This window comes from Vipera berus (assembly GCF_964194415.1).
Source record: "Vipera berus genome assembly, chromosome: 1".
Classification (NCBI taxonomy): Eukaryota; Metazoa; Chordata; class Lepidosauria; order Squamata; family Viperidae; genus Vipera; species Vipera berus.
This window is the reverse complement of record NC_138202.1, coordinates 242,848,244-242,874,081: the sequence shown is the minus strand read 5'-3', so window position 1 is coordinate 242,874,081 and position 25,838 is coordinate 242,848,244. Positions and strand designations below refer to the sequence as shown.

At 39.4% G+C, this 25,838-nt stretch overlaps 1 protein-coding gene across 1 annotated transcript in view; it reads right to left on the bottom strand.

Moving 5' to 3' along the window:
* The window catches only part of SPACA1 (sperm acrosome associated 1), a gene marked incomplete at both ends in the record, with an annotated part of 29,153 nt that extends 5,089 nt beyond the window's left edge, over positions 1–24,064 (bottom strand). The window contains 5 exons of the mRNA XM_081346553.1: positions 12,279–12,414; positions 13,615–13,721; positions 16,900–17,001; positions 23,191–23,247; positions 23,809–24,064. Of these exons, the coding sequence (XP_081202679.1) occupies positions 12,279–12,414; positions 13,615–13,721; positions 16,900–17,001; positions 23,191–23,247; positions 23,809–24,064 (658 nt within the window). The remainder of the gene's footprint in view (positions 1–12,278; positions 12,415–13,614; positions 13,722–16,899; positions 17,002–23,190; positions 23,248–23,808) is intronic.
* Positions 24,065–25,838: the final 1,774 nt, after the last annotated feature.

Here is a 25,838-nt window from a genome sequence, read left to right as displayed (position 1 = left end):
TGCAATCTTTATGCCATAACATTTGGCTTTATCTCCAAGTCTCTCCACTATTGTTGTTTGATTTTTAGCCTCCTCCCGAGTCCCCCCTCACTTTTTTCATTGCTCTTTTTCAAACAATCTTTTTTCTATTTCTGTCTTCTCCTTAACACACATCCAACACCCTCCTATTTGCACTGCAGTGCTTCTCCAGGGTTAATATCATTTTAATTCACACACACACACACCAACTTAGGTGTTGTTTCTGTCCTTGTCTCTCAGTTATGTTTCTGTCAAGTTTCTCCCTGTTTCTTGCTTGCTCTTCAGCCAACAGTAGCCAAATTCCTGAAGACTGTCACAAAGATCAACCAAAATGTTATAATCCTGAAGCAAAACTATTGTACAGTATTCTTTTCTATGTAAGTCTAATATCAAACAAAGAATAACAACTGCAGCTGTCAAACTAGCTAGATTCTTTGCCAGTTAAAATCTAATTTCTTTAATCTTAATTTCGACTGAATATATCTTAGGCTAGTCAACGGATGATGGAATATCATTTTACATGTATTGCAAATACATGAAAGACCACATTATTTTAAATTAAATAGAACAACAGCTAATGACCCTCTTTTACCGGTCTACTATAGAGAGTGTCCTCTCGTATGGTATTGTGGTTTGGTATGCTGGTCTGACAGCCGCGGATAGGAAAGTATTACAGAGGGTAGCGAGCACAGCACAAGACATTGTGGGCTGTTCCCTGACACCACTGGATGACATTGCCAGGGCTCGTTACCTTGGAAGAGTGAGGAAGATTCTCAGGGATGACTCACACCCTGGACGGTATCTCTTTACTCTCCTACCATCCGGTAGGAGATATAGGAATATAGCCAGCCGTACCAACAGGCTGAAAAATAGCTTTTATCCGTGGGCTGTTAGGCTTTTAAATGGGACATAATCTTATGCAGAATTGACTTGGGAGGCCGGTGTGTGGTGTAGTTGGTTCACATAGTGTGGTGGGATGGAGGGTTTGTTGTCACTGTGTGTTGGGGGGAGAGAGCACGGGGGGAGGCTCAGCTAATCTCAATGTACACATGTTGTACTTTGACAATAAAGGTTTATTATTATTATTATTATTTATTCTTAAACTGCAAGTCACTATATTACTATTATCTCATTTGCATATTGAAAACGCTTCAGGTTTTGGTCAGTAGTACATCTATTAAAGATGCCCCAAACACACTAATAAAAAAATTGTTGGCAACATAAGATGCTGAAAGCCTAGCATGTTCATATAATCAGGAGCACTCTCACTGAATGCATCAAAATGTATCTGAATTACAAAAATGTCCACCTGGCTGGAAATTCTGGCAGTTGCATTCTAAATTTACATGGAAGACATTAGGTTAGGAGGTTTTTCATATAACACATGAGAATAAAAGCTCAGATTCAATTGGATAAATGATATTTTATTATTAGTTGTGGTGTGAATGGCTTTTAAAATATAAACTATAACTGCAAAAGCTTACTTGGATTACAACTATAGCAAACAGCTAAAGGGGATTTGGCTCTTTCTTTCCAGACTGGATTCACAGTCCTCTCCCGAAACGTGATGTGGGAAAGCCTGCACTGGCTCAAACAACAGGTATAGTCCTTTTCATTCAGCAGAAATCAATGAGTTCAACCTACATATTACTTCCTTAAGAATGTTAATACAACTGGTAATTGCCTAATAGATTTTTCTCTTTAATCATAACAATTGTATCTATTAGACTATGATCATTCACTCTCTAGACTCATAGCCACAATGCTTGCTAGAGCCACACCATTCTCTGGTGGCACAGTAGGACAGTGTAATCATCTGGTTTCAAATAGTCTGGTAGCTATTTAGAAACCAGTAAGAAGCCAAAATCTCTCCCTTGAGATAATCATCGGTGCCACTGACTTGATAGTAAACATTTCTAACAGAAGCAAAATACAACTAGAAAATGTGATTCCTGTTTTTTTGCTTTAAAAAGTATTCAGAGACTGCAACGTACACATAAACAGATATTAATAATCGCCAGTTGAATTCTACATTGTAGAAAAAGTATTCATTATAGTCATTTTGTTTTAAATAATACAGGAACCTTCTGATTCAAAGGTTTTCAAACCATTTGGCAGGTAGGATAGAATCAAGAAATCAACTGAATATTCTTTTTAGTGGCAAACATGTTTGTAGACAATTAAGCCATTTGACTTTAGTCATAAAACTAATGGTACTTCCACCATTATCTAGTATAAATACTAAATAAAATTTAAAATAAATTTAGTTATTAGGAAGAGTTTCATCATCTACTCAAAAGTTTCATTAGCTTCATATAAGGTGGTTACAGAATGGGTACGTTTTAATGACTTTTTGCTATCATAGAGTGAATATCATCGTGGCCTTTCCAAACACCCCTTTGGGGCAAGTGAATCACATATGATAAACTTTTGTAAGTGTAACTGTAATTGGTAGGACTCTATTCTAATTTCTTATGTGTGATACGGAAATCTATGGCCTTTATTTGTAAATGTACATACAGACAAAAATTATTTCTGGAACTAAATACATAAGCATAGTACATGTTAGAAAGAAAAGAATTGAGCAGCAGGATAGAAAAATAAACTCTCTAATATGCAAAACACTTAGCTTTCGTCAGCCAAACTGCCGACGTCATCAGAGTAAGAATAGGAGATCCGGGAGTTTGCCTATATAGCCGGCTGCTTTTGTAGCCTGCTCATTGAGCGGGTCACCGGTCTAATGACTTCAATCGGCCGTAGTGTTTCTAAGTGTCCTGCATTTCTTTGCATGCATGCAGGATCAAAAGTTGTTTTCTTATTCATGGTCGCTCCACTGGTGAGCGTATACACATCAGGGAGCCGATTACCCAGCCGCAGTTGTTTTGTGCCTCCCCCACCCTCTTCTTTGGTCGACCCTGAGCCTCCATCTCAAGACCTAAAGCCGGGCATGTGGTGGATTCGTCCTTCCTGGGAATCGTTGTTGTGGCCGCGCTCTCCAAATCGGGATCTAATACGGGGCATGTCCTGAAGTCTGACACAGGGTACATTGTAGATTCATCCTTCCTGGGGATCGCTGTTGTTCTGCCTGTAGCAGCGTTGCTCAGGTCCTGCAAAGAGCAGGCTTGTTGTGCCCGTCATAAGTCAAGTTTATTTTTCTATCCTGCTGCTCAATTCTTTTCTTTCTAACACACACACACACACACATACACACACATCAAATATGCAACATTCTCATCAAACATTCCACAAGTGAACAAGGAAGTGCAAATAGTATTTGAGTTTATTCTGATACAGAAGAGCCTAGGAGACCAAGTTTGGGTCTTGAAGGGATGGTGGTACATTATCAAAGTCCGGGCTAATAGGGAGAGACATACTTCTAATTCGAAGATGTGGAAATACTATCAGTCATATATAAATGGAAAATATAAGGTAAAGTTCTCTTCAAGTTGTGCTCAACTTTATGATTTCATGGAGTGATCTATATAGATTTTTTTTTAACAATATGGAGGTGCCTTCCTGGATGGTTTTTCTCAGTTTAGCCTATAGCCTATAAATCAGAGGCCCCCAACCTTTTGGGCACCAGGGACCGGTTCCATGGAGAGAGGTTTTTCCATGGACCGGAGGGGGCGTGGTTTTGTGTGCTGTCTGCTGCAGCACGGTACTGGTCCACGGACTGGGGGTTGGGGACCCCTGCTATAAATCATCCTGGTGATCTCCATCAAAATACTAACCAAATATAATCCTCCTTAGATTTCTGACATCAGCCAATGTTAGTGAAATGCTCCTGCTAAGCCAGGCAAATGAGCAAATCATCATTATTTTTGATTTTGCTGCAAATAGAGGGGTCACTCTCATTTGATCTTTGCTCTGTTTCAGTAATACAATAACTTAAAAAGATATGTAGAATATTATCTTCAGAATAAGAAAAGCAGAATGTAACTCTCCTCTGCTACTTGTCTGAAGCTACCACAAAGGCAGAAAAGATCTGAATACTCTCATTTGTTCCCTAATCTTGTAAATATGCTCCTGCAGAATGTATAGTTAAGAATTTCAGTTAAGAACTGTTTAAATCCAATGTTTATTTGAACAGTATATGGAATGTAACAAATAAAACCCCAAGATTTATGTTTTTATATTATCTGTTGCTATGGTGCAAACTCTCAACTTTGTGGTTAGCTACAACAATGCTTTGATAAGCGTGTGGGTCTTACATACCCTATACAGAATGATATGGAACAATACTTTTCCTTTTCTGTAGGAGAAAAAAAGCTTTTGAGGATTTGAGGACTTCATATCTCTAGGAAAAGGAATCCTGGATATTAATTTTAAAAAAGGGAGGGGGAGGAAAAAAGATTTCCTCGGAAATTACGACCCGGGACAGCTGTCCTCTGTGGAAGACAAAGGGAAATATTTTGTTTCTCAGCAGAAACAGCAAAACGGCTGAATATTGTGTTCTTTAGTTGTTATCACTATTATTGAACCTCTTTAGATGATTCCAGATAATGACAAATCTAGTTAATATGCTACATGTGTTTTACAGGGCAAAGTATTGCAATGCAACAGCCTTTGCCTGCAAAGGAAACCAACTGAATTAATGAAAACTGAGTGCGGAATTGCCTCAGCACAGCCAACTGTGCCATGTTCATGTGGGAGATGCTGCCATTTATGAAAACTGGCCAGCTGCCGCCTCCACCTCCTCCCCTGTTGTTGCCAACACACTCACTCACATGGGTGGCAGAACAAGGAGCACACTCTGGCTCTCGTCTGGCTCTCTCCTCACATGGCAAGATAAGAAGAACCATCCCTTTCACTTACAACACACTGCTTCCCCCGCAGAACTATTATCAGAAAACATGAATAAACTGCCTTATGTCACTGGTTTTGTCAAAAGCAAGTTACAAACCAAAATAGGCTAGAGTATGAAATAGAGCAGCAGTGTGGGAACCAGCCCATATACCAAATTCATTTATTAATGAGATGATGGAAAACAGTTAAAAATATAAAGGATGTTTAGTTTACCTCTACTAGGTATAGCCTTTAATATAGGCAACATGTAGATCAAGATCTACCGACAGATCTCCAGCAATTTGTAGTGTATCAGCAGTTTTTGTTTTTTTTAAAAAAATCATATATATTAGCAAAAATAATGATTTATCCTAAAGTTTTTGGAGGGAAGTGGAGTATTTAGGAGTGACTTTTTATAAAGACGGGGTATGCCCACAGTATATTCTGATGTGAAAAGCAATTTCCTGACCCATAATTAGAAGTGTTTGTGTTTTGCAACAGAATCCAGTTGCTCTAACTCATGTTTAACAAAAACAAACACAAGTTTTAAATCTGTCAGTTTCTGAGCCAGTATGTGATTAGAAATTGAAGCCACTTTAATTGTGAATGCAAACAACCAAAGATTAGTACAATGAAACAAACTTCGTCCAAAATGCTCCTTCTGGGTAGCTTTCACGCTATACCAGTCTTACTCTAAAATCCACCTCAAAACTGAAAGAAGATAGCTCAAAATAGTTGATGGCACCTTTTACGCTTGCCTGCACTGAGGTTCCTATTGCCTCCACATCCACAATGAAAACTTCTGAATTGTACATTATGCACAAGAAAATGGATACATTGTTTGTTTATTTATTTATTTATTTATTTATTTATTTATTTATTTATTTATTTATTTATTTATTTTTGGGACTTATATGCCGCCCTATCTCCCGAAGGACTCAGGGCGGCTTACAACAATAAAAACAACAATACAAAAATTAAAAAAGAATTAAATAACAGCCCCAAAATAGATTAACTACAGTTAAAAATTAAAACATATTTAAAAACCCATCATCAATCCAGGTCAGCCTGATGGAAAAGTTTTGAGGTCGCGGAGAAAGGACCGGAGGTCCGGGGCCATCCGAAGCTCAAGGGGAAGTTGGTTCCAAAGGGATGGTGCTCCCACAGAGAAGGCCCTCCCCCTGGGGGTCGCCAGACGACATTGTCTGGCCGACGGCACCCTGAGGAGGCCCTCTCTGTGTGAGCGCACTGGGTGATGGTTTATATATTCTAACCATTTGAAGAATGACATAGTTTTTTAATCTCTAGTTTTTAACGCCTGCAAATGAAAGACAAACTGCACTGCTACTTTCTTCATAGTAAGAGAAGACTCTATTTACAGAATAGCAATTGTGTCTATACTGAGTTTCTAGTTGATGGCATTAAATTGGGGCACTTATGATAGGAAAACTACTACTAGTAGAAAAACAGAACCCATAGGAGGATGGGGGAGAGCTGGCTAATAAGTTTTCCCCCCCCCCAACTTTTTTTAAAAAAATCAATTCTCAGAATCTTTGGAGAAAACCTTAAACTAAAAATATCATGCTACTGGTTTTTTTTGTTATGTGTATTTTGTTTACGACTGTTTGACAATAAGGCTGGCTGGTAAGAGATGAATCAACTTCAATATCATGAGATATAAGTGCTGCAAAACTATAATAGCCTCAAAAGAACGCATAAAAAATTGTGAAACTGTATGCAAGCAAAGCTCACCAGATGCCTCACCTCCTCAAGTATCCATGAATAGCCGTAAGCCCAGGGAAAAAAATGCCCTTATTTACTGGAAAAAAAGAACATTTTGTCTCAAACTATTATTTAAGAATGATGGAGGGGAAAACATAACTGTACATATCAATCTCCAAGAACAGAAGATGCAAACATAAGGGATGGAAGGGTAGAATGATGGAAAGAAAGGTAAGAAAGCAAAAAAAAGGCCCCAGCTTTGCTCTTCTCGTTGCTGTCTATAAATACAGGATGAGTGTTTGTTAGTATTCATGCAAACACTCTCCATAAATTAAGATCCTCAACTGATGGTGTCTCATCACCAGAGAGGCTGATGTTGGAAACTCATCTTGTGGGGGAATGATATGAGGATGAGATTAATACACAAACTGAACAGCGCAAGAAGTCCTAATTTCCTGGAAGTAAGAGCCATCTAACTCAGTGGAATTTACATAACTGACCTTGTTACTTGCAGCTGAGCACAAAGGTATCTACTGGTTAAATTTCTTGTTTCAACCATGAAATGAAATAGAAAACATGTTTTATACAATGGAAAATCACATTCTGGTGTATCAGGTATTTGAATGGACCATTTTGCACAGACCACTGTTCAGCCAAACCAAAATCCCAAATCCTACCAATGCTTTCCCCTTGATCGCTGTACTTGAATTCAAACATATCACACCCAACTGGTCTATCTGTGCCTCTTCTCTGTAATCTTACTGTGCCTTCCTTTCCCTTACCTCCCATTGGTTTCACTGCTGGGTATGATTTTTCCTATTTCTCACCCTAAAATGCCTCTGCTGAGACCCATTTGCATTAACCAAACATACATGATTTAGATTTACATCTGGACAAAGCATATGTGTTTCAAACTAGACATCGACACGTGGAAGTGCTGGTTTAACGGTGAAATGCTGGCCTAGAAACTAGGAGACCTTACACATGAAAACCGCTTGAGTGACGTTAAGCCAATCAGTCTCTCAGTCCCACCCACCACGTGGGGTTATTGTGGATAAAATAGGAGGAGGGAGTATGAGGTATGTTTCTGGCCTTGAGTTACTTATAAAGTAATAAAGACAGGAAATAAATAAATAAATAAATAATAAAAATAAATAAAGCTTATGTAGCTGAAATTAGATTTCTGCAGGTTTTTTTCCTTCGTAACTATGTGTTTGTGTGCCTGAATATATGTGCATGGTTTACATACGAAAGAATAGGCTGAGTATGTACTGTGTAGGTGAGAATCTTACAATGAAGTACTTTAAACCAGGGGTCCCCAACCTGTGGGCCACGGCCTATTTGTAACCGGGCAACATGAGGGCCGATCAGTGTAAGCACACAGCCCCACAACCGGCGCCCCAAAGGCTTTTCTCTTGTGTAAGTGAAGCTATGCATGCTCGCGCGCTGGCCTGCTGCTCAGGCAGTTTGATTTCCCCTCTTCCCCTGAGCTGGGCCAACAAGCTGCCTGCTCCCAATACTCCAAAAGCAGAGTGGTGAGAGCAGAAGCTAAGTGGGATAAGTACACCCTGCTCAGCTTCGCTGCCTGAGGCTGCCCGCACTGGAGCGTTGGGCAGCCTTGGTGAATCTGAAGGAGCACAAGACCTTCAGATTCTCTTCTCCGTACCAAAGGCTTTTGCGAATGGACCAAAGGCTTCAGGAGAACAATCTTGTGCTGCTTCAGGCCTTCCATCCCTTTGGAAAAGCTTTTGGTGTGGAGAAGCCTGAAGGAGCTGAGACCATGCCCCAAAGTCTACTCTTGCACGAGTAGAGCTGTGCATGCACACACCAGCCCACCACTCTCATGGCCTGGTTCCCCTCCCCCTCCCCCAACTAGGTCACCAAGCCGTAAAGGTTGGGGACCGCTGCTTTAAACTATATGTATAAATGTAATCAGTAATCACTAGTATTATTGTTTTCCCTGTCCCTACAATTTAGAAAGTATTTCTTGCAGCTAGTCAATTTATACTAATTCTTATTGAGACTTAGCAATCACCTTTTTATTGATAGGGTCAGTAGTATAAACATTTTTGTATGTGTTTATAAACTTTTCTTTAAATCTTTATTTTTTAGAATGTGAATTTAAGGTAGATTTCTAAAAAAAAAGAGAGATATCAAAGAAAAAAAGTTTATAAACATACAAAAATCTTTATACTGCTGAGCTTCCTTACCAATAAAAGGAAGATTGTCTCTGCCTAAATTCAGTGCCTTCCTTTGGATAAATAGTAATAGTCTTTATTTTTCTTTACAATTCAGGATTTATACAGAAATAGCAATGTCATCCAGAGTTACTGAGTCAGCTTACTAGAGCAAGTAGCTATCTAGTGACAGAAAGAATTTCCTCTGTCAGAAACCAGTGGCTCTACACACCCACACTCTTCCTCATGCTTTAGTTTAATAGCTTGATAATCATTGCTGCCATACCAATTTTCCAGGGACATGCTTATACTTGATGTCCTCCCCACAACTCCTATATGTGAGATAGGGCATTCATAGCCCATGTGCCTTACTGGCAAGTAAAAAGGGAAAAAAGATAATAAAAATTAAATTAATTCTACAATGCCACTTTCCTGACAGCAAATCAATACTCCTACTTTGGGAGACAGATCAATCACACAAGGAATAAAAAGAATTAAACTATATTATTTTTAAAGAAAAAGGTAAAAGTTCATTTTAAGTAGTTATGTATAAAAAAGGCAGATAAAAATACAGAGAAGTTCAGTTTAAGCAATATTCCTTGTTTCTTTCTTTCTCCTACTTTTTATTAACATACATATGAGAATTCATGGCACATTTCTTCAATGAATTTTATATTTTATGTCTCATTTCTCAAGAATAAACAGTAACTGGGTTATATGGAGGAGGAGGAGAAGCAAAATTGCCACTGGCAGCAGCAGTCAATTTGATATAACATTGAATTTACCCAATATTAAAAACAATACAATTGTCATTATCACAGTGAACTCACATAGCTTAAAATATACCAAGCAAGCAATAGCATACTTACAGTATGTATATTAAATAATATCTCAGAAACAGAATAACAGAGTTGGAACATTCATTGCAATTCTATTTTACTGTTATCAAGGTTGTTTCTTACTTTACAAATTTCAGTAATGAGGAAGATGGGTAAATGCAAACCAAGATCAAACTCTCAGACTTAACAGAGGTATTGAGATTAAAGTATTAAAATGTCTGCTTCTACACAATAATTAGAGGCATTGTTTTATACTCACTATTCTACTTCTATATACGTTCTCATTGTGGTCTGCATGTATTTGTCTTCTTCACAAATAGACAATATACATTCTTTCCATGCTGGTTTTTTTCACATGACAGCTTGGAATGGACTAGGACTACAACTACGACTAGGACTAGAAAGAGTAGAGTAGAGTAGAGTAGAGTAGAGTAGAGTAGAGTAGAGTAGAGTAGAATAGAATAGAATAGAATAGAATAGAATAGAATAGAATAGAATGGAATGGAATGGAATGGAATGGAATGGAATGGAATAGAATAGAATAGGAATAGAATAGAATAGGAATAGAATAGAATTCTTTATTGGCCACACAAGGAATTTGTCTCCAGTGCCCAAGTTCTCAGTGTACATAAGAGCTTTTTCAAGAGTTTTCCTGAAAAAACTACCTACCCTAATTAACAATAAGTTGTAACTACCATAGAAAAAGAACAGCATTATTTTGAAAGAAGGGGGCATTTTTTCATGTTGATTGGAGGTTTCATTTAAAGCCTTGGAATTATTATCTACTCTGGGTGTAAAATGCAGGATGACAGCTGCAGGTACCGTATCACTAAAATTTTCCTCTGTAATACAGGTAGTCCTCGACTTACGACCAAAATTGAGCCCAAAAAGTATGTTGTTAAGTGAGAATTTGTTAAGTGAGATTTGCCCCATTTTATAACATTTCTTGCCACAGTTGTTAAATGAATCATTGCAGTTGATAAGTTAGTAACCTGGTTGTTAAGTCAATCTGACTACCCCATTGACTTTGCTTCTCAGAAGGTTGCAAAAAGTGATCACATGACCCCAGGATGCTTCAACAGTCATAAGTATGAAACAGTTGCCAAACATCTGAATTTTGATTATATGATCATGGGGATGTTGCAAAGGTCGTAACTGTGAAAAACCGGTCATAAGTTAATTTGTTCGGTGCCATTGCAACTTTAAACAGTCACTAAATGAACTGTTGTAAGTCGAGGACTACCTGTATTTCAAGACCTTTACAAAGAGCTTGGGGAGAACTGGGCAGACACCAGCTACTTGTTGTTCTTGTCTTCCGAAATGCTAGATTAAGTGTTATACAGTACAAATAAAAAATGGGCATTTCTGAAACTTAATATAAATATATTGCAAAACATGCACTAGTCATACAAACATTGTTTTCAATGGGAATAATGAATCAAACACTGGTGTAAACATTTTTTCCACTAAATTATGGCTACATCTAGACTGCAGAACTGCAGATTAGGATTAGATGGCAGCAAAGAAACACACACAAAAATCCCAACTCTTTTGTGCCATCCAGTCCAAAAATTCCTATTTTAATGAATTTCAGATATCTACTCTTTCATATACAAAAACGCCCTAGATGATCCAAGAGATTTAGCAGGTTTCTCATCCATCTATTAAGCAAAGCCACCTGACAGGAACCAAGAAGAGGATATCTATACAAATCAGTATCGACCCCACCCTGATCTATTTTTTTAGACAATCCCTTGGGTCTTTCTCCAGGTCTTTGCCTAAAGCAGTCAAGAGCCTTTTGTGGGTCACATGATCTATTTGTTAGTGACTGTTTTCTCCAGACATTCCTTTTGTATTATTGTATGGTATAGTTATTTTAAATCTTCTATATTTTATGCTACTAGCATGTTTCCCTGAAAATAAGACCTACCCATAAAATAAGCCCTAGTTAAGACCCCACCCACTCCATCCCACCATCTGGTTGGATGGGGTGAGGCGAGGTGCACGAGTAAAAATCAAGCTAGGGCAGGGGTGCAGCTGACCCACACCCTCCACACCCATTTACCTGAGGACTGCCACAGCCAGGCCTCTCATGCCCCAACACTTGCCTCGCCTAGCAGGGGCGGCACCAACAGCCCCGTCCAGCAGGAGCCCACGTGACCACCACCGGCCCACTTCTGTACCCCCGCTGGCCTCCATTTTGTCAGCAGAGGCCTTCAAGAAAGGCCTCAACAGCCCAGAACAAAGCTCTGGATTGACGCACATGACCTCTCCCGGCCCTCATTTTGCGAAATGGAGGCTGGGTGGGCGACATGGGGGGCAATGCGCACATCAACCCAGAACTCTGTTCTGGGCTGCAGAAGTCTTTCCTGAAGGCCTCTGTTGGTAAAATGAAGGCCGATGGCAACGCACGCGAGCAATGACAAACAGCCACAGAAAAGTGGGCCGGCGGCAGCTATGCGGGCTCCTGCTTGACGAGGCTGTTGGTGCCGCTGCTGTGAGGCAAGACAGTGGGGGGAAAAAGACATCCCCTGAAAATAAGACCTAATGCCTCTTTTGGAGATAAAAAAATATAAGTCTGGGTCTTATTTTTGGGGAAACACAGTAGGAGTCATAAAGGATTGGGCACCTTAAATATTTAATTGAAAATAAATTAACAAGTCTGTTGTTCTTTCCATAAAGATTCATTTAAGAGAAATACTATCTGACTAAACAATTACAAATTTCATGAACTTACCAGCTGTGGTGTACACTGTATATTTTACAGATGCAATCAATTCATCATTTTCTATTGTATCACACTCAAATGCAACGGGATGAGTATCTCTGTGTACTTCCAGAATAGCTGAATCATTAGGAATAATGAGTGATTGCTAGTGATTCAAAGGTGATAAAAAGACAAAATGTATCTCATAATTAGGAATTTACATCAACATCTTGCAAAAACTTTGCCACCTTTTTCCCTTATAATATCCAAAACAAGAATATTTTGAAGACTCCAGTCATATCTTTTTTAAAAGATCCTATGCTCCTGTAAACATTGCTGAACAACACCACTAAGCACCCCTCAATTTGCCACAGTGACAGAGATTGCTGGGAACTATTTGGCAGCATCTGGAGTAAAAAATCAGTTACCCATGTGTTATTTGTTTAGTTATTTTAAATACATAAATCTAGGCTGCTAGCAATCCATACAAATCAATATTAAAAAATCCTGACAACAAATTAAAATAACCCAATACAAGAAATGGTGATTACATTACAATCCCATATAAACAAATGCACATATATATTTCCCTGATATTCTGGACCTAACATTTGGAGAGAAACCCAGGTTTTAATAGCTTCTGGAAGGCAGAGAATGTTAATTAAGATAAAGTATAGAATAAATCATAATTTTATAATTCTTACTGATTTCCGTTTACACTATATATTCCAGAGAAATATGTTTAAGGGAAAGATTAACATCAATATTATTAATTAAATTACTATTTAATTAAATAAGGAAAAGTGGAGATGAGGGGACAAATTTCTATAAAAATCTAGCTAACATGAATGACTACTATATAGTCTACAATTAAGCTCATTCTCATATTCTATTTCTGCCTCTGTTTCGAATGGTTTAATCCTCAATAAAATATTTTAAAAGACAGAATTCATCTGGACTTGGCATGGAGGAAAATAATATGGTTGAACTTGGAGGTGGATTTAGAGAGATTTGTTGCAAATAAAAATAATTCTTTCCTTAGGGAAATATAATGAAGGATGATACAAGGAGTAGAGATAGTGCCTTATTTAGATCAGAAAGCAATAAAGAATGAACTGTTTTTAAATGACTTTTGAATATATCTTTCATGTTAACTTTCAATTTTGCCATTCAGGTTGTATCTTTTTCTCTGATTTACAATGAGGATTCTTGAGGTAAAAATAGCATTAATTTTAGATCTACCTAATAGATTGTTAAATTAAGATAATTTAGATACAAAATGTAGGAAATAGGAAATAATTTGCAAAATCACACAATAAATTCACAAGATGCAAACATACAGTATAGCCTAAAACAAATTACTTACTTGGTCGGGAATCAACATTTTCCAAATATATTGAAATCGATTTTCTGGTGGTACAAATATACATGGTATCTTCACACTAAGAAGACTCTCAGAAATAGGTTTGCCCCCTACAAGAAAACAGCTTTCATCATATCTTTATGCCATTATTAAAATAATAAAATAATATTACCATATGATACTAGATCAGGGGTAGGCAACCTCGGCTCTTTTATGACTCATGGACTTCAACTCCCAGAATTCCTGAGTCATAAAAGAGCCGAGGTTGCCTACCCCTGTACTAGATACTATATTAATGATTTTTGGAAACTAAGTAGGGTTGGGCTTGGTTAGAACTTGTATGAGTCCACCAGAGCTGTAAACTAAACTGAGGAACTGAACTAAAAAAATCTTCTAGATTCTAGAAGATTACAATGGTGAACCACTTCCATGTGGAAACTGCATGGACACATCCATGTAATCACCAAGAATTGAACTCAATTTGAGGTTAGCTTTTCTTTTTCATTCCAACCATCTAAAGCAGGGCTTTTCAACCTTTTCACAGATTACACTTTTAGGACAGGACAATATTTGAGTACCACCAGTGCTTAGCAAGGTATCAAAAACTTGATGACTAAAAAAAAGGGGTGGGGGATTTTGATTAGATTCATTTGTTGTTATAGAAATGGCTAGTTTATAATATTATGGAAAAGTAAAAAGTTGAGGTTCCGTGTTAATGCTTCCTTCTACTGCAACAGAGGAAGTCTGTTCTTTTTCCCTTCTCCCCCTCACATTTTCCCCCTTTTTCCTCCCCACTGTCTCCTACTATTTGCTTTTGTATTTTATTCTATAATCTAATAAACTATTACAAACTGTAGGAAAAAAGTAAAAAGTACCAGTTTTAATTTCTTTGGCGGCTGTTCCTTTGCTGAATCACTTTCCCTTTGCACTGACAAATTTATCCGTGTTTATTATTTTTTTTATTTTTATTTTATTTTATTTTAATTCCATTTATATCCCGCCCTTCTCTGAAGACTCAGGGCGGCTTACAAGCTTAGCAGTAGTATGCACCACTACCAGCTAGTTCAGGGGTCTTCAAACTTGGCACTTTTAAGACTTGTGGACTTCAACTCCCAGAATTCCTCAGCCCTCATGGCTGGTTGAGGATTTCTGGGAGTTGAAGTCCACAATTCTTAAAGTTTCTAAGTTTGTAGACTACTGAGCTACCTGGTTGGCCCTTCTGAGCTCTTCCAGTGTAGTAAGAATTCAGCCCCCCCCAATCCCTTCCCTGTACCCTTAAAGACACAGGAATCAAGTGCAAAGCAAGAAAATAAAGAAACACAAACTCAGTTGTTTTTTTTCACTTCAAGCTGCCTCAGGCATGTCACAATGTTGCAATTCAAGACAGAAAGGCTCCTAATTGCAAAAAGCTTTAGCTTTAAATTAAGCCACTTTACCTTCAAAGAAAACTTTCTAAAAGCCACAGACAGATCAATTAAAGGGGTTAAAACTAATTACATTTGTTTAAAGGGATTAAACCTTTCCTGTTGTCTTTTTTCCCCTTCCCCCACCCAAAGTTCTTTTATAGCCTCTCCTCTCTTCCCTCCCTCCTTTTTCTTCAATTCACCTCCTGCTCCCAGCTGCTTCTGGAAGCACCAATCAGCTGGAGCCAATCAGCTGGAGCCCTTCTGCAGAACCCAGGCAGTCCTCCAGCTGCAGCTGCCTCTCCCTCTCCCTCAGGCTTGGCTCACTTAGGCTCATTCCCCTCCCCTGCTACACTTGGCTAGCAATCACCTACCTCCTGCCATGTGGCAAAGTACCACAAGTGGTACAAGTACCACCGGTTGAAAAGCCCTGATCTAAAGCTCTGGAAATAATAATTAAAGTTAAAATAATTATAAACAGCATGCATCTTAGCTTATTATTTTTTTAAAAAAAGTACCTCTGACCTAAAGTATTAGAGGACCACATCCAAATGCAATTTAGGTTGCTATTTGTTATTTATAAAGACGGTGATGGTGAACCTATGATACACATGTCAATGGTATCACCAACACCCAACAACTAATTTAAAAACACACCCCATTCTTCCTCAATTTTGGGAGGCTGCATGAGAACGCATGGCCTCCAGACCTTCTTGAAGTCAGAGTGAGGGCTGTGTTCTTGTACAGTCTCCAAATATTGCACAACCACAAAGTGTTCTTTCAGGTGGTTTTGAGAGGTGGCTGCAGAGGTGAGGAAGAGCATTCTCCGAAGCCACTTCAAGAATGGAGGCCTTGGGAGATCTGGAGCAGCCTCAGGTAGGCCTGTCAACAGAAAGAGAACACACCACCTGAAGGTAAGTGGCATGTGGCAGATCCTGGGAGAACTGGGCTATGGGGGCAACCATGCTATTCCCCAAGGTTTATATGCCTTGGGGAATGGCACAAAGCAGCTTTTTTGAGTGGCAGTGGTGTGGCTAGGGCTGAAGTTAAAGCCTGGGCCTCTACTTGGCTCAGCCTCAGCACTAATGCTGAGTAGAGAATTGTTTCTTGTGTGTGTGTGTGTGTGTGTGTGTGTGTGTGTGTGAGAGAGAGAGAGAGAGAGAGAGAGAGAGAGAGAGAGATCGGAAGAGTCAAGTTAGGCATTTCCCAATTTCTTGACCTATAAAGTCCAAAATATTTGCCATCATTGTTCTAGGGCAGGGGTCTTCAAACTCGGCCCTTTTATGACTCATGGACTTCAACTCCCAGAATTCCTCAGCCAGCATGCCTGGCTGAGAAATTCTGGGAGTTGAAATCCATGAGTCATAAAAGGGCCGAGTTTGAAGACCTCTGTTCTAGGGCTTTGCATTAGTTGTTTCTTTCTGTCCAGTCAGACCTGGCAGATTTGGCTCAGTCCAGGTCCTGTCATGTTGTGGAACCTCACAGAAAGGACTTTTCTGAAGCTATGTCTCTGCTCCAGGAACAACATTCGCCCTGAAATCGATACAAGTTTGATCCTTTTGAAGATGTGGCCCTTTTCAGCAGTTTCTAGAAGAGGATCCCTTGTGATCTGGCTTCCTGTTGTGCATTCTGTATTGTTTTTGTTAACTAGTTGTGTTATTCTCCCCACTGTGGACATTCTATTATCATTTGTTTGTTTCTTTGTCAGAATGCTGTTTTAGTTTTAACTATTATAGCTACTTGCCTAGAGTTTTTATTTTGATTGATGTAACCTATAAGTTTAAGTAAATAAATAACCAACCTCATAATGAACACATGCTATTATGGAAGAGAGCCATGAAATTCTTACAGGCCAACTAGAATTTTTCATTACATCCTGACTTACAGCCACAATCTGCTGGTCCTCTGCATTCTTCAACACGAACAACACACTTTGTTTCACCTCCAGGACATCCATTGGTTAATATAACTTCTCGAATGCCAATACCTTTGATCAAAATTATTAAAAAGAAGTATGTGTGTACATGTGTCTTTTATTTATATATCTATATATCCCCAGCTCACATTTTAATTTCCTCTCTTTGGAAATTCCATCTTTTAAAATAAAAGTGCCCAAAACCTAAAGGACTTCAGAAAAACATTTTCTAAGTAAAATGCTGCTTTAAACCACCTCTTAAATCATCATCTCACAATGCAAAAATATTCTCTTTTTAGTTGAATTCGATATGCACTTTCATTTTGTACACTATTGAAACAAACAAGTTAATTAAAATTTAAATATCAACGTTAGCTTGCAGCCTTCGTGAACCTGGCCTTTCAAAGCATCCACCATCTGGTGCCTGAAGCATTTTTGCTCTGATGAGCTCATTCCAGTCAGGTACTGAGCATCCTTAATGCTTATTGGTATCAATGGAAAAATCAGAATAGTGAACATGTTGTTGTATCTAGGAGTTCCAGAAAGAAGATACAAGTTAAGGATGTTTCAGATATTACATTCATATCAACCTCTAAGCAACTCTTGAAAGATAAATGTTATTTGTAAATTATTCACTAATGGCGTTTATGTGTGTGACTGTGTTTATGAATGATGTGCTCAGGAATAGCATGAATTTCTGTTATTCAAAATGTTCCTTTCGGTGGATTATATGTTTTATAGGGTTTTTAAAATTAATGTCTAAGATGTTGAAATAAATTTCATCTTCTATATTTTAGACTGACAATAATGGAACGCATGACCTGTATTTGTGGTGGTTTTTGATGGGGAAAATTGTTTCCATCAAATATTTAAATTTACACTCTCCAGAGCAGGATACTAATTTTAATTCAGTATTTGTAGATGTTTGATTTTGAATATTACAGTAACATTGCCACAGTCAGTGGTGTGCAGGTGAATATTTAACAACCAGTTCCCCCAACCCATTTTCCCAACACATCCAAGCCTCACTGATACTGATGGTCCATTGCCACTGCTGTGTTGTCAGCTGAATAGCATGTCAATATCATAGCTCAGCTCTGTTCTCACCAGCTTGCCAAACTCCAGAAAATTTAATGATCAGCAACCTGGTACTAACTTCAGCACATTGCTGACCACAATACAGTATAATAATGATCTCCACCACTTAACCTATTTTATATTAAAAAGTCCAGAGGCAGAATGACACAAACTCCTACTATTGAATGCTTAAGACTATAGGCAAGTACCGTATATACTTGAGTATAAGCCGAATTTTTCAGCCCACTTTTTGGGCTGAAAAATTCCACTTCGGCTTATACTCCAGTCAACAAAAAAACTTACCGAGGACTTGTGCGCGGCCGAGGCTTTGGTGCTTCCGGGATCGCGCGCACCTCTCCCAAGCCACCGCCGTCCGGAGACCTGCCGAAGTTTGGGGAGGTTTGGGGAGGTGCGCGCGCACCTCCCCAAACCTCCCCAAACGTCGGCAGGTCTCCGGACCTCCGCGCCCTGCCTGCCTGCTTCTTTCCGCTGCGGAAAGAAGCAGGCAGGCAGGGCGCGGAGGTCCGGAGACCTGCCGACGTTTGGGGAGGTTTGGGCACCTCCCCAAACCTCCCCAAACTTCGGCAGGTCTCCGGACAGCGGCGGCTTGGGAGAGGTGCGCGCGATCCTGGAAGCACCGAAGCCTCGGCCGCGCGCAAGTCCTCGGTAAGCTCCGGGCGGTCACTTGCTTCGCGTCTCCTGAGGGAAGGGGGGGCGACTGGAGCGGGCGTGTTTCCTCGCCTGCTGGGCGCCGCGATTTGCCTGGGGAACGCGCGGGCCCCGAATGGCAGCGTGGAGCGAGGAAGCGGACAGCCAGGGCTTCCCCGAGAGCCGCGGCCACACAGGGTATTCCTGTGTATTCAGGCTTGCAAAATGGCGGATCGAGCCTCTGCTGGCGGCAGAGGCTTGCAGAGCGCGGATCCAGCCTCCGCCAGCGGCGGAGGCTTGCAGAACGGCGGATCGGCTTATACTCGAGTCAATAACTTTTTCCAGTTTTTGGGGGTGAAATTGGGGGTCTCGGCTTATACTCGAGTCGGCTTATACTCAAGTATATACGGTAAGCAACTTTTTAAAATCTCTGCCTGCGTTCAGCCAAGTTAGCAAAGGAAAGAAATTTGAGCAGTAAAGGGCCAATCAAGCACACTCAGCAAATCAAGCTGGCCAGTAGGCAAAGTATAAATATCCAAACATTCTCTATTTATCTGACAAAAGACAGTTTTGGTATTTGGAGCAACAGCAATATGTACGTCAATGGAATTCTGGAAATAACTTACACGAAGAGGGTTGGGACTCTGTTCATCATCACAGTAACACTCCAAAACCTGAACAAAACAGGACTAAGTTTGGCATGGGAGGAGATGGTCAAGAGGCAAAACTGGTGCCTTAAAACTTGTAGAATTTTAATAGACCAATTTTTTTTCTCTTAAAAATCCCTAGGTCTCCCCCAAAACCAAGCCTACTTTTGAAGTGTAGCCATGAACATGCTATGCAAAGTCCAGCAGTCCAAATGAATAAATTACCTTATAACCATCACTGGGCCTGATGCACAAGCTACTATTGCTTATTACAGGTAGCCCTCAACTTAAGACCACAATTGAGCCCAAAATTTCTGTTGCTAAGTGAGACAGCTGTTAACTGAGTTTTGCCTCTATTTTACAATCTTTCTTGCCACAGTTAAGTGAATCACTGCAGTTGTTAAGATGGTAACACGGTTGTTAAGTGAATCTGGCTTCCCCATTGATTTTGCTTGTCAGCAGTTCACAAAGAGTGATCACATGACCCAGAACACTGCAACCATCATTTTTTATTTATTTTTTATTATTTTAATCCCATTTATATCCCGCCCTTCTCCGAAGACTCAGGGCGGCTTACAATTTAAGCACAAACCAATGTGCTTAGCAACAGCCTTCATTCTATGTATATGCCTGCTTATTAGGGCTTTCGCCCCCCCCAAGCGGCATTATTACAAAGTCAGCTTATTGCCCCCAACAATCTGGGTCCTCATTTTACCTACCTCGGAAGGATGGAAGGCTGAGTCAACCTTGAGCCTGGTGGGACTCGAACCTGCACTAATTGCAGGCAGCTGGTGTTACTTAAGGAGGCATTAGCCCACTGCTCCACCAAGGCTCTTAAATATGAGTCAGTTGCCAAGGATCTGAATTTTGATCACATGACCATGGGGATGCTGCAAGGGTCAAAAGTGTGAAAAACAGTCATAAGTCACTTTTTCAATGCCATTGTAACTTCGAATGGTCACTAAATGAATTGTTGTGAGTCGAGGACTTCCTTTATATCATTTCAGAATAAGTAAAAAAACATTAAGTGCACATATTTTCTAGTGAATATGCGAAGGATTCCAGCCAACAGAAAAAAGATACACATATACGCAATTCAAATCAGATAAGAGTCCCAAATTTCTATTGTCAATATTTCACTTAGCAATACCATGCCATTTTTTAAAAAAAATGTAAAGATATTAAACACAAATGCTAAGTTGCTTTGCTTTTTTCTTCTTTCTCTTATGCTAAATGCTGCATTCCCTGCTTGCTAAAATGACATATAATGTGAGGGAGGAGAGAATATTATGTTTAGTCACAGCAAATTATCAAAGAGATTATCATCCATTATAGAGACATTTGTTTATTGAACAGTACAGAGCAAAGAGGGCTTTAAAAATGCTTTGTTGACCCAGAGATAAACAGAATAAAATGTATTTGAATACTGAGTTGTATTTTAGGCGTATGAAAAATAACTTCTGATGTTTTGTACTTTTGAATCTATTGAGCACAGCTTGATGGATACTATAATATTTCTTGGACTACATGTAAGTCATAAAACATTACTTCAAGTGACAAAGGGAAGCAGCAATATTTACTGGAACTGTCACAAAATAAGGATTCTACAACATGGCTGAATATGGCTCAACTCAAAAATACAATAACTAGAAATGTAAATGGCTAGGAATTGACACTTTTATTGAAAATATTTTTCTTGTTTTGCAAACCTACGGAATATTTTTCATACACACAGAGTGAAACAAAAACTGATGATGACAAAGATAGTAGGGAGGTAGGGAAAGCAGCAGCCATATCAGGGAGACAACAAATAATTCCTCTAGTTCTTGGAAAGTATAGGTGGGATGGGAGAAATAATGGTTTCCCATTCGCTTTCTAAGGCCTTTTTAGATCGTGAACTCACTCTGGTATCCCATCCTTGCTCTTGTGCTATTATCATCCAAAGTATAAACCAGTGTCTATAACTGTCAAAGTTATTCTGACATTCATTCTGCTAAATTCAATATATTTAAGAAATCAGGCTGTTGGAGTGCTTGCTAACTATACAATTCCATATATTCCCAATCCACACCTATACTCATATTCCATACAACATATCTATCTGTTCACAATAAATACAAGCCCTGTGGAAACTAGCCAAGAGACTGGATGATTTCTCAGTACAATGGAAGCATTCAGAACCCAGGTGAAGAAAATATAATCAAATGATTACATAGATTTTAAATATAATCCTTTGCATCGTACCTATTTATTTCACAACTGATTTCTGAAGATCATGGAGAGGAGAGAAAAAATAGTTCTCAAATGGGTGAGAAAGAAATACCAACTTGAAAAGAACAGGAAAAGTTCTTCCATAGAAAAAAGGCCACTTCTAGGCAGGAATATGTAATTTTTTGCAACTTGGCAAGAAACAGAAAAAGAAGCTACCAGGTTACCCACTTGGTAATCCTGGCATCAAAGATATTTATTAATACGATTACAGAGTCTCTAGAGAACCAATTTGCGGTAGTGATTAAAGGCATCAGTGATCAAAGGCACCTAGAAACCAAGAAACTGTGAATTCTAGTTCCACTTTAAGTACAAAGCCAGCTAGGACTCTCTCAACCCTAGGAAGGAGGCAATGCCAAAACCTTGCCAAGAAAACTGTTCAGGAAGACACCAGAAGTCAACAGTGATTCAAAAGAACAAAAAAGAAAGAGTCCTTCAATAAAATATCATTAAAATGTTTATAGCAGCAACATATAGCTACATATAGCTATAGTTATTGCTAGGACTATAAAAATAAATTCTTTCTGAAATAAAATACAACACAGATAAAGATTATTGATTGAGCTGGGACAGGAAAAAACCTCTAAATCAGGCGTCTTCAAACCTGGCCCTTTTATGACTTGTGAACTACAACTCCCAGAATTCCTCAGCCAGCGTGCCTGGCTGAGGAATTCTGGGAGCTGAAATCCACAAGTCATAAAAGGGCCAGGTTTGAAGACCCTTGCTCTAAATCAGGGGTAGGCAACCTCGGCTCTTTTATGCTCTAAATTATAGAGGATGAGTTACAGATAGTTACTGCTAGTGATCCTTCTATTGTAATTGCTGAAAATCTAAGCACTGTAGTGAAAAGAACTGGGATAATATGTGAAACAGAATAAAGAACTGTTGAATGATTTGGATAGAGAAAGAATAGAGATCATTTGACTATAAAATAAATACCAACTGGTGGATTTTAATGTGTGGGGGGTTATATGATTTAAATAGTATTACTAACAACAAATGCTGCATGATTGGAGGATATTTCCTGTTTTACTGCAGAAATCCAACAACAAACAAGCCAGTTTGTTTTCTATCTCAGCTACCTGAGAAATGAATACTGTACACTGGGAGAAACACCTATCCAATTTGCTCTTCTCTGCATGAAGCCAGACATCTGTTACTAGACAATGAGCGCTCCACTTCTAAAAACCCTCTGCTCCTTCTGAGGCCAGAACTACCCATAACACAACTAATAAATTGTATAAGTGCTGAATAGGCTACGGAGAAGTGATTTGTGCTAATAGAGCTGGCAATATTGTAAGTGGGAAGACATCTGTGAGATGATGCATCAGAAGGTCTTTCAGCTTCTGAACATCTCACAGATGTTCAACAAATAGAGGGAAATTGTTACTTGGTGAAAGCAGCTCATAACCAATAAAGAAAAGGATTGGCTTTTTAAAAAGAGCTTACAGGCTGTGAAATTAACAACAGATCTGACCTAAATTTCTAATGACAATCAACTGGATTGTTTTTGTAAATTATATCTAACAATTATTGAAAATCACCATGAAGTAAATAAGAAAATACAACTTAAAACAATAAAAAACTACCCTTAGCATTATTTATATATATATATACTCACCACATGTAACAGTGCATTCTCCAAATTCTACTTCTTTAGGCTCTGTCAAATTTTCACCTGCAAAAGGATGTTACCACAAGCTGGTAGTTACCTAATTAGAGCCAAGTGTATTTCCTAAATTCTTCTTTAGTGCAATTCACCTGAAATACGAATAAGCTGCTCCAGTTCCCCCGCCCTCCGCCCCCAATAATGTGAAACAACCTGGACTCTGCCTCAATTTAGTTACCCAAGCATATATGGCAGGTATATTCTTCGTTTAAATTCCAAATTTATCACTTGACCCCTTAAACATAAAACTGCTTTTTATACCTATGGGATCCGTTTTAATGTTCAAAATTCAGCTCCGCATTTATTCCCTACAGCTGTGTAAATTTCAACGATGAAGCACATTACGAGAACATTAGCGCCAGGGACATATATTAATATATGCACAGTATTTTTCAGCCGCTCTGTGTTCCATAACACCCAGCTGCCCCCTTCCTAAACCAAAGTGCAAGCGTGCTTCTCGGCAGCCCGCCTTTTTTCCCCCCGAGCTCCTCCCTTTCTTTATGGGAAATCTCAGAAAGGCTCGGCGTCGGTGAGCCGGGCTTTCCGTTTTGCGCGCCCGGAGCCCCTCACCCGACTCCACGAGCCTCACGACAGGCTCCGCTAAAGCCGCTTCTAGAGACAGCGAGTCGTTAAAGACCATGTCGTGCTCTTCTTCGGCTAGCAGGTTCAACCACAGGTTCAGCAAGAAGGCGAGTGTGCACACGCCTCCCGTCTTGCGGAGCCCCATGTTTTTTTTCTTGCTTGCTTGCTTTTTTTTGCAGCGCCTGGACTGCGCCGAGCCCGCGCGGGAGCTGATCCCAGCGGGAACCGCACTCGCGGCAACCATTCAGGCGTCACAATGCGACCCGCTCAGAGTTCGAAGGGAGGCTCCCGGCAGGAAGAAAAAAAAAAAATAACAGGCGCCCTTTTTTTTTAGGCCCTCCTCCCCCTTGTTGTAAGATGGGACCATCCTTTCTGCCCCAGGCGTCTTTCCCCCCCCCTAACAGAGACCTTATAAGTAGACCTTGTAAAGGGGGTGGGATCTGTCCTGTTCACCGCCCTGAGTCCTTCTGGAGAAGGGCAGTATATAAATAAAATAATAATAATAATAATAATAATAATAATAATAATAATAATAATAATAATAATAAATAGACCATTATTATTATTATTATTATTATTATTATTATTATTATTATTATTATTATTATTATTATTATCCCGCTGCGCAAAACCACGTTGAAGCTGGCCGACTCGGCGTAGGGTTTCCTTGCGCGGAGTTTTCTCAGAACGGCGAATCGCTCCTCTTTCTGTTTAATGTATTTGTTCCCTAACCTATTAGATCAGGGGTCTTCAAACGTGGCCCTTTTATGACTTGTGGACTTCAACTCCCAGAATTCCTGAGCCAGCCAGCCACAAAATCATAAAAGGGCCAAGTTTGAAGACCCCTGTAATTAGATGGTTTCATGCACCTGGTCTCTTAGCCCCCCCTCCCCCCTTGTGTGGATAGCCGTATGCTGGGAAAAGTTAAGACACCTGTTGTCTGAATAATCCTCGAAGGCCTGGTTTGATTTCAAGCGATGTTTGTCACTTTCCAGTATCCAGCATCTCTGCCAAAGCTACCTTTGTTTATCATGGGTTGCTTGTCCCTGAGCTGCTTTCTGGACAGATGTAAATTCATACTCCATTGGCTCTCTTGCCCTAGGCTTTTTATTCAAGTATTATTGGCCTCTGTCCTGGGGCATGCATTTGTAGAACAGAGATGATGGGCTAGGCAGGGGATTTGCAGTAGAGCCATTGGCAGGGAGAGGAATATTTTATTCCCAGTAACTCCATGCCCAGTCGCAAGCTACCATGATCATTGAATTTTAAATGTAGTTCAGAGATCCCAAGTGAGGCTGTGCAACAAAAACTGAAAAATCTGCCAGTTACAGATTGCTTGATTCCTGTTGCTATCAAACTTCTTTAGTATTGAAGCTTTAAGCTTAATAAATTAAATGCACGTCGCAGAGGTTACACACCTTGCTCTCAGCTACTTCCTGTGCTTTAAATACATAATCAGACTTTGAGCTAGACCTCTGGTATGGCTCTCGTGAGGGTTCTTTAAACTTTTAAACTTCAGCCAGAGTGGTGTCTGCATCACAGTTATAGGTATTAATTAATTTTATCCTGTCCACTATTAGAATGAAGAGCTTACCCAATGAAATTGAATGTTATCTTCTGACAGCAATATACATTCAGATAACCTTAGGGCAGGAGGTAAGCAAAAATAGTTCTGTGCTTAATTAGTTACTCTGAATTCTTAAGACTGAAACCATAGCAAGATTATAATAACTAGCTGGCAAATATTAGGGTGTTCCATGTTTGTGGTCAGATCTCAAATCCTGGTTAGAGGAAGACTGAATATATAGCTATTCAGGGCACAAACTGCAATTTTTACAACCTGAATGACCTCAAAGTATTGAGAAGCTGTGTGATTCAGTAATCTTTGATGTCTGTTAATGCAGAAAGGCATGCCAGACAAGACGGAATGGGATAATTTGCCACAGCCAACTTGCCATGGGACAACTCACTGTGGGACAAGCCAATTTGCTTATTTAAAATAGTTAAAATTATTTTAA